The sequence below is a fragment of the Myotis davidii genome, unplaced genomic scaffold (assembly GCF_000327345.1).
Source record: "Myotis davidii unplaced genomic scaffold, ASM32734v1 scaffold1226, whole genome shotgun sequence".
NCBI classification, from domain to species: domain Eukaryota; kingdom Metazoa; phylum Chordata; class Mammalia; order Chiroptera; family Vespertilionidae; genus Myotis; species Myotis davidii.
Genome location: NW_006297390.1, coordinates 261,249 through 271,335, shown reverse-complemented (window position 1 = coordinate 271,335; position 10,087 = coordinate 261,249). Strand labels below are relative to the sequence as shown.

General features: G+C 43.4%; 1 protein-coding gene across 1 annotated transcript in view; it reads right to left on the bottom strand.

Moving 5' to 3' along the window:
* The window catches only part of HSD17B3 (hydroxysteroid (17-beta) dehydrogenase 3), a gene marked incomplete at its 3' end in the record, with an annotated part of 22,810 nt that extends 13,439 nt beyond the window's left edge, over positions 1–9,371 (bottom strand). The window contains exons 1-2 of the mRNA XM_006773172.2: positions 9,218–9,371; positions 6,251–6,297 (exon numbers count right to left, since the gene is read on the bottom strand). Coding sequence (XP_006773235.2) covers positions 6,251–6,297; positions 9,218–9,371 — 201 coding nt within the window. The remainder of the gene's footprint in view (positions 1–6,250; positions 6,298–9,217) is intronic.
* Positions 9,372–10,087: the final 716 nt, after the last annotated feature.

Genomic DNA, 10,087 nt, shown 5'->3' with positions numbered 1-10,087 from the left:
CAAGCCCCCAGGGAGCAGGCCTAAGCCAGCAGGTGGTCATCCCTAAGGGGTCCCAGACTGCAAGAGGGCACAGGCCAGGCTGAGGGACCCCCTCTCCCCAAGTGCACAAATTTTTGTGCACTGGGCCTCTAGTTTTCCTATAAATTTGTAGGAGGTTTTTTTATATATTCTTGATAATAATTATTTGCCTACTGTATATGTAGCAGTGTTTCTCCTTTGTTTATGGTGTCTTGGCATACATGATAGGTTATTTTAATGTTATCAAGTTTGTGACTTGATAGGTTTAATTTTTGTCTTATGATTTTCTCTAACTCCAAGGATATAAGCAGATTTTCCTACAACTCTTCGTAGTTTGTTTGGTTATTGTCATTTATTTTTGAAAAACGTGTGAGGTTGAAATCATCTAGCATTATATTTTTCAAAATGGGTGGCTAATTGTCTCAACGACATTTTTCTATTTGTCCTTTCTTTCCTGATTTGAATGCCAACTTAGTCAGATGCAAAATTTTCCTAAGTACATGGGTCTGTTTCTGATGGATTTGTTCTGTTTTCACTGACCTGTTTGCTATTTAAATGACACGGCCACTTCTGATTTAATCATAATCTTACAATAAAGCTTTGGTATCTGATGTCTGATAGAGGAAGTCCCTACCCTGTATTATTCTCTTTCAAAATGTTATTTTTTTAATCTTCTTAGTGTGATTTTACAGATAAAGTTGTATATATTTTAAAGTAGTATGTTAAAATTAGAGACATTTAGGTGGAAGTTACATCTTGGCTGTAATCAGATGTCTCATCCATAAATATGGTATCCATTTATTCAGATTTCATACATTCTTCTAAACACTTTTAAAGTTTCTTCATGTGAATCTTGGACATTTCTTGTTAATTTGCACTAGTTAGGATAACATTAGCTGCTGCAACAAATAACTCCAAATTTCAGTGGCTTAGCACAAAGAAGTTTGTGTATTTTTTTGTCTTCTGTAACCGACTCTATTCCGGGGCAGACCTCCATCTTTATGAAAGTGAGTGTGGTAGATGTGTCTCCTCCCACCATTTGCTCTTTATTAAGCTAATTATGCCAATTCTAAGTTTTACAGTACCCATGCCACAGCTTAATTTTCTTGTGTACAAATGTTTATTTTACAACTGCTTCTAGCCTTTGTAGTTTGTTTTGTAGGTAACATTACCCCTAACCTTATCATATTAATAAGGCCATAATGCACACATTGTGATAAAAAAAATTAATTTTGATGTTAAATCGTTAAGGAAAACATCATCCCAAACTTTGATACAGGCAAAACAATAATGCTTGGGTTGTTTATTAACACCACCCTCGAACGTTTTCCAATAGCTGCCTGACCTGGTCTGACGCTGGGGCAGGTAACCACTGCCCTGGAACAGGGCCAGGGACAGAGGGCCTGCGGGCTCGGAGCCTGGCCGAGAGGCTGACCCAGGGGTGGCGCAATCACTGCCCCATGGAAAGGGAGCCGGGCTGGTACCTATCTTGCCCATATGATTTCACGTTCCTTTCCCGACTGACTACATACAGCCCCGCTTATCAAATGCTCTCCAAGGAGCTCCTCTGTCTTCCTGCTGTATGCTTCCTAGCTACGTTAAATAAAAGTCCAAGTTTCCACAGGTATCCTTGTGCTTTTAAAATATTAGCGATCCTTTGAGTTACTTGGCTAAATGAACATAATGATTACACTGTAATCGCAATACCTGCAGGATTTCAGAAGTGCCCGCACCGCTACGCTCCATTAAAGACGAGAACACCCAGGAGGAGTAAATTAAAACGGGGCTGCATGCTACCTTCCAGAAACACACCCAAAACATAAGGCTGAAACTAAAATGAGAAAAAAACATTGCATATATCTATGGAACACCAACCAAAAGGAAAAAGGCACAGCTTTATCAATATCAATCACAGCAGGCATTAAAGCAAATTAGTATTACTAGAAATATAGATTAGTCCGTTCATCAGGAAGATACAGCAGTTCTAACCCTGGATGACCCATAAAACAGGGTCACATAGGCCTGCATGGAGGGCTGAGAAACACACCATCAGAATTGGCAAACAATTTTTAACTTCTTTGAAAGGTTTTCATTTTTAATTGTATTAGAAATGTGAAACTTAAAAATAAATAGAACAAAAAATGAAAAATTTAGTAGAAAAGCTGAAGAATAAAATTAATGAAATCCTTTTGTAGACAGGAAAGCAAAAAGCCAAAGAAATAGAAATTATGAGGGGGGGGGAAGCTAATAGGGGATGAATAATAGAAGTTCCAGAAATAATATTAACCGACATCTGAATAATTAGAGTTCCCAAAAGAAGAGAGAAAATGGAGGAGGAATGTGAACTTCCTGGGAGGGGCGACTCCGCTGTGTCCCCCACCATCCAGCCTCTCGGTATTTCTGCTCATTTTAGATATAGCTGCTGCCCCTTCCCAGTGATTCTGTGAACTAGATGGTAACCGTTGACAAATGTGTTTCGTGCTAAAGTTTTCTAAACATGATAAGAGCATGTTTTCAAAAAAAAAGTATGTGCCAACACATTTGAAACCTTAGGTGTCATAAATGCATTTCTTGAAAAATATAAGTCCAAGACTTATTCAAGAAAAATTAAAAACCCAATAGTCATATAGTCACTAAAAATAATAGCAATAATCAATATGATATATTCATATAAATAAGAAGTGATGCTGATAATGATATAGGTAAATAGTTTTTAAATTGTCCCACAAAGAAAACTCCGGCCAGGTGGTTTTACAGATAAACTCTATCAAACATTCAAATAAAAAAAAACCAATAATTCCAAAAGGATAAAAAAGATAACATTTCCCTATTCGGTTCATGAGGCTGCTATCATCTCAACACCGAAACTTTGGAAACTGGCTGGAGGCAACGTTGCCGAGCAGTGTTGCCTCTGCCTAAGTTCTGAGCCCGCAATTCTGCTCCTGGGCACGTTCTCAAGGAGCCCTTAGGAGACGCAGACAATGCATTCGTGGCAGCAAATTAGAGACGGCAGAAAAGTTCATCAACAGAGGTAAGGGTAGCTAAACCGGGACTTATTTACATAATGGAATACTACATAATTATGAAAATGAATGAACCGTATTCTATACACATCAGCCTGGATGAATTTCAAAGGCATGCTATTGATCCATCAAAAGCAGGTTGCAGAAGACATCTGAATCAGTTTACATGGAAATCAAAACAAGTGGTGCAACCAACACATTGTTAGGGTCATGTGCATATGTAATAGAACGCTCTAAGTAAGGACATTTTAACACAATGATCATGATCTGTGCTTACATGAGTGGGGGTGAGGGAGGGACACAAAGGCATGTGGTGACTATGGAATGTCTCAAGGATGAGAGTGATGTTCTATTTCATTTTTTAAATACATTTTTATTGCCATGTCCTTACGGGCAGGTGGCGAGTGACGCCTGGCCTTTCTTGCCCGGCTTGGCCACAGGATTGAGTTCTGTCTGCGGGCTCTCAGGACACAGGCATGCTCATGGCCCCGCTCCAGCTTTGAAGACCAGAGCAAAGGCCCACAAGACAAGACAGAAGGAACCTGAGCACAGCCACCTGCTCATCAGGAAAACCAGGATTGTCACTGGGTCTCTCTGTCACCACAGTCAAACCTCAGCATCTGTCAGCGCCCCACAGAGCAGTATGGCTGCAGTAACAGTGGCCACCCCCGAGCCAGGCCGGCATCAGAGGAGCCAAGGAGGGAGCAGGGACTTTCATCACTGCACTATTGTTGGATGTAGTTTTCACAACGCAAACACATTTGATTCTATTTTTAAGGCATCACTGATTTTTTAACAGTCGTCCTCATAATTCCTAAGATTCTACTAGTATTTCTTCCTTTGTATTTCACATTGTTCAGTATAATGATACCAGTAAGAAATAAAATACATAGAAATTCCAGGGAAACATGCTCAAAGTCACTAATGAGCATATGAAAACTTGCTCAAAGTCACTAATCATCCGAGAGATGCAAATCAAAACAACAATGAGGTACCGTCTCACACCTGTCAGAATGGCTATGATCAACAAATCCACAAATCAACAAATTCTCTCTCTATATATAGAAAGACTCTTGGAGCATCAGGGAGGAAGAAAGAATGGAAAAAGTAAAAATATGGTAAGTACAGTACATTTCCTCCTCCTTAAAAAAATAAAGAGGAATTTGTGGTAAAGAAAACAGTTTAAACACCCAAAATAGCAGTGGCTGCCCTTGAGGGGCTTACTCTGTGCAAAGCACCTCCCCTCCTCATCCCATTTAACCTTTAAAAAGCCCAGTGGGATTGCCATCGCCTCCAGCTTATGGATGTGGAGATTCTGCAGGGAGTGTGGAAGGCAGGGTGTGACACGAGATGGCTAACCCTTTCCCAGTGGGGCTCCCAGCCATCGCCGTCCACAGCACCCTGTCTCCCCACTGCTCTCCGTGGAGCAGCACCTACCAGGGAGCAAGGGCAGGCTCACTGGAAGGAGAAAAGCCAGCATGAAGGGATGGAGGAAGTCCTGAAAACTGTCTCCCAGCCTTAGCAAAGGACAACAGAGCACACAGGAAGAGGTGTCACCAGGAGAAGAGCAAAGCAAGAATCCGTCTAGGACAGAAGCAGAACTTAGAGCTGGAGGCTCTTGGGAGGTGTGTCTTGGCTAGTGCAGCCTAGAAGCCCAGGAATGTGTCGCTGTCCAGTCTCCAGACAGTGAGAGCCAGAGGGAGGGCTGGACCCTCAGCGTCCGGCGCCCAGGCCACGGCTTTCGGAAACAGTAGAGAAACGAATGCTAACGGGAGCGTCCCTACGGGTCCCCTCTACAGCAAGAAAAGTATCTGAGTCTCAAGCATCAAAGGGACCACGAGCAGGCCAAGTCAGCATGAATCTGAGGAAAGAATCTGGAAAATCATGAAGGACCCACGTTTCTGGGCAATGCCGAGAACTGAGAGGGGAGCCGTGGATGTTTTGGATGAGGAGTCAGACCAGAAACCTGGTCTAAGGTGGAAATGGTTATATAAAAGGTGATACAGGTTGAATGCAAACAGCGAGAAAAATTGTCCTTCTCTTTGGGGAATGGAAGACACAAGACTTTGGAAAGTGGTTGCTGAACAGTCTCCCCAACCTCAACACTCACCCGCTGAGCCTTGAGCACCGCTGGCCGTCAGAAAGTTGTTACTCACCAGCTAGGATAAGAGCAAAGAGCTGGAGCAATGTCTGTGCCCAAGAACTTATGGGCAGAGGGTACAGGATGGGCGGGGCCGGCCCGAAAGACCAGCACCGGGAGCTTTTCTAACTGGAATAGTTTAGGTTTGTTCAAGCCCCAACAGTTTCTGTCAAGTGCCTCCCATGCACCTCGCACTGTCCTCTCACACAGGTGGTTTGGCATCTGTCATGATGAAGGCCTCGGGGACAAGAAAACCCTTGGGTGCTGCACTGCTGTTGGATGTAGTTTTCACAACGCAAACGCATTTGATTCTATTTTTAAGGTGTCACTGATTTTTTTTTAACAGTCGTCCTCATAATTCCTAAGATTCTACTAGTATTTCTTCCTTTGTATTTCACATTGTTCAGTATAATGACACCAGTAAGAAATAAAATACATAGGAATTCCAGGAAACAATACTTTATTAATGGAATTTGTAATAATACAGTAATAATAGCATGTAAGACTACACATGCTATAAACGTATTTTTAAAGGTACCCATCTATTCCCTAGGTATCTATCTATCGATCAATCAATCTATGGATCTATCTGCAGAGCAACAAGAAGCCTGGAGAGAAATACTGAAAGACACTAATGTTGCAGCGACTCGGCCCTATCAGACCCTCTCTTTATATAATAGTTGTAATGCCCCTTGATCTTCATGGAATTAAAGTCATAGATATGTTGTGTCTACACAAATGATGTTTTAAATCAATATATGCCCTAACCATAATGTAAAGGATACATAAAAGAAAAGTAGTTTATACTTTTTTGAAATTGTGCTTAAGTATATGATGCTTGTGGTACAATTACACTAGAAAATAACAATGACCCTATATTTGTAAAACAACTCCTAAGGGGAGATACTGCTACCTTTGAATATCATTGCATTTTTTAAAGGTATCCAGGGAGTGACATTATGACTTTCAAATTTCCTTTTTTACAGAAAATATGTCCCTTCATAATGAATGTCTGTTGCTTTATAATGTGCTCAATACAAGGGGCAGAGAAGGCCAAGAAACAACTCACCTCAAATGAATAAGCTTTCCCAATCCCATCTCCTGCGCCAGTGATCACTGCAAAAAGCAGAAATGGTTTCAAAGGAAAGAATTAACCTTTAAAGTCCTCTATCTAGCTGGCCATGTTTTCTTGCAGGCCACCTCCCTAGGACACTTAATATTCCAAAGCAGCCCCGCCGGTTTGCTCAGTGGATAGTGTGTCGCCCTGTGGACTGAGGGGTCCCGGGTTCGATTCCAGTCAAGGACACATGCCCTGGCTGTGGGCTGCAGGAGGCAGCCAGTCAATGATTCTCTCATCATTGATGTTTCTATCTCTCTCTCTCCCTCTCTGAAATCAATAAAAATATATATTTTTTTAAATATTCCAAAGCAGCACTCAACTTCCCTCACTAAACGTTCACAATGAAACTTTTTTTATTCTTTTTGAGGGGCTGGTGAGGCCATGAAAACACACTCCAAAATGAAAGAAAGGGCCCCAGGCAGGGCACAGTTCCTTCAGACCCCATAAGGGTTTAGACATTTCCAAGCCTTTAACGCATCAAGGGCAAGCAGTGCACCTGCTATCTCTCTACCCACACAGCCAGCTGTCACTGTGGGACATTTCAAGGTTCCTCCTAAAAGTCCAGTTCTCTCCCTTTCCTTTCTCCGCCCCCACAGACCAGCGGCCATCAATGCCCATGGCAGGCAGGGAGCTTAACAAAGAGGAAAACACAGAAATGCAAGAAGAGGCTGAAATAAAACGAGGGCCCTGAAGAGGCAGTGCTCAGTGGCCTGTTGATTCACATAGAACAATCAGGTGGGCCTTCTCATCCTTCTGTACCCAACGCTCGTAGGTGAGAGCAGGCCAAGCTGTGCATGCTCCCAGCAGCACCCTGGCAGGGGCACCGGGCTTAGTAGCTGCTAATGGTGTCATCTGTTTAATTAGGTACCTCTGAGCGAATCCAGGGTGTTACCTGTCCCTCTTACTAGAAGTACCATGCTCAGGGTTATCTTCACCACTTCCCCTCTCTTATGGGGGTATCAGAAATCACCCAGGATGAGGCCGGTACTATAGTTAAGATAATGGCATCAATAAATGGCTGGCATCTATCCAGAGCTTCCTTTCTGCCAGGCACTGCTTCAAGTGTTATAGATGCAACATCTCAATATTCAAACCAAGCCCTAAAGTAGGGACCATCATTATTCTTAATTCCTAGATCAGAAGACAAGAGAGAGGACATTCTTAATTTGGTCAAGGTTGTACTGCTCAGATAGTTAAGATAATGGCATCAATAAATGACTGGCATCTATCCAGAGCTTCCTTTCTGCCAGGCACTGCTTCAAGTGTTATAGATGCAACATCTCAATATTCAAAACAAGCCCTAAAGTAGGGACCATCATTATTCTTAATTCCTAGATCAGAAGACAAGAGAGAGGACATTCTCAATTTGGTCAAGGTCGTACTGCTCAGTGATGATGATGGATTTGAACACAGGCTGGCTGACTTTGCGGCCACAAGTCTATTAAGATATACCATTGACATGATTAGCCAACCAACAACAGGGCCCTGAGGAGTTGACATTTCAGTCTCTAGTAATTGGATCTTCTTCTTGTCTGCACCCCACCCCCGCCCCACACTCCATTTGACCTGTATTATCTCCCAATATCTGCCTATGCCCATGGACATTTTACTCCTGCTAATTATAACACTATTCAAGACTGATTCAGAAGACAGGTTAAGATTATGTTTTTTGAGTGACAAATGCTAAGTCTATAGCCCCATGTGAACTTTTTTTGCAACGAGTGTTCTTAGAGGGCTTTGCCCAGCACTGATGGGCAGCACTTGTAGAGTTCACAGCGCCCTCAGGCATGGGCATTTGCATCTGTAAGAGCAGAGCATGTGGGTCCAGACCCTCAAGGTCGAGCCCCCAGCAAGTTCATGGACCCAGCGTGCAGCCCCCAAGCGAGGGAGCATTCACATGGACTGCAAATGGAACATGCCCCAGTTCAAAACCCATTTTCCACTCCTAGCAATTTTCATATCGTAATTTTTCTGTTTCCATTGCTAAAGTTGTAAGATTGCACTTTAGCAAATAAGGAGGCGAGATGCCCAGTTACATTTGATTTTCAGGTAAACAACGGATAGTTTTCAGTATAAATATGTCCCACACAGCATTTGGGGTGTCATACACTAAAAAATTACTCCTTGTTTATCTGAAATTCAAATTTAACTGAGAATCCTGTGTTTATCTGGCAGCCCTATGAAGCTGCTTATGATTTCTCCTATTTAGCTTGGCATGGTATTTCTAAAGCTGCTTAAATACTTTTTCTAAGCCATTGGATGTCTTGGTGCCCAACTTGGAAATCTAACGTGAAACCACAGCCTCCTGCTCTTTCTCTACCTTACACCCAGACAGGGGCTAGATTCCAGCAGTCCCAGGACTAAGTCCCATTAGGAGGCAGCAGTTAACCTGCCGGGGACACACCAGACCCAGATTCTATCTTCAAAAGGTGTCCACAGAGATCTTTGTTGCCTGCATTTTGTAATACCCTCGCTTCCCAAAAGGGCTCGGAGAAAAATTTTTTTCAATAAAGTGAATTAAAATTATTTGGATTTCAGACTTTTGAAACACCCTGTAACAAAACCGAGGCTCTCGGGGCTTCTGGAAATCGGGAGAGGAGGATGCGGAGCATCTGCAGCATTTATATCTGAATCATCAGAAACTCCCTAAGGAAGACAGTGCAGCTGGTGGGGACCGCGGACAAGCACATGGGTGGCGGGCACAGTCCACTCCAGCTAATCTCCCAGACCCCCTCTTGTTTGCCCAACAATTCTAATGCTACTCATGCTTTCTAGACACCCCCCGTCCCCACCCAACTTAAAATCACCCAAAGGAAGTCCATCTTTGCTCAAAGGAAAAAGATGCAGAATGCCTTCTGAGACACAAACAATAATAAGCAGGAACAACAAAACCCAAGACTGGAGCGCTTTCTTTACCTGCCCACTGGCCCATTGACTTCAGGAAAGACCTTGGCAGAACTTTCCAGAAGTGCAGGAAAATACATCTGGAGAATCTCGCCCACTTTACCAGGCAGACCAGGCACACCAGCAGCCCTATGGGAATGAAGACGTGCTCCAGGGCCTCCCCCATGACGGCACCACAGCTCGGGGCTCCCAGGCCTCGCAGACCCAACCCGCTGGGCCTCCTGGGGCGCAGCTGCTGGGGAGGCGGGTCAGGCACCTTCTGGAGTCACCGGGTGAGTTCCGCTGTGCGCGGACCTTTAGATTAGAGTAACTTCTTTACACAATCCTCCGATTCACAGGCTGTGATAAAGTATTCCTTCTAATATCTTTAGTGCACTGTTGGGTGTTTGTGACCATGGGGGAGCTGGTGAAGGAGTGAAAGGATGTGAAGAAAGATAAAGCGTGGATGAAATGAAAATGGCAGCTCAAGGTTCTGCCCCTGATTTGGAAGCTAAAAAGAATGCAATATCCTGTAAGACGTTTATTCAGCAAATATGCGTGACTGCCTCCCAGGTGGCTTAGCAGTCCATGGCCTTGGGGACACACAATGGAGAGCAAGCCTGGGCCACTGCCTGGGGGAGCTGAGCGCCTCCAAGGGGAGACAGATGATCTGCAGAGAGCTAACATGCTGGCAGATATCAGTGCCATAAAAAGGTGCTACTGAGTGTCCTGTTAGGGTGACTCGTGATCAAATACCCTAGAGCAGTGGTCAGCAAACTCATTGGTCAACAGAGCCAAATGTCAACAGTACAACGATTGAAATTTCTTTTGAGAGCCAATTTTTTTAAACTAAAACTATATAGGTAGGTACATTGTTATTAACTTAATTAGGGTACTCCTAAG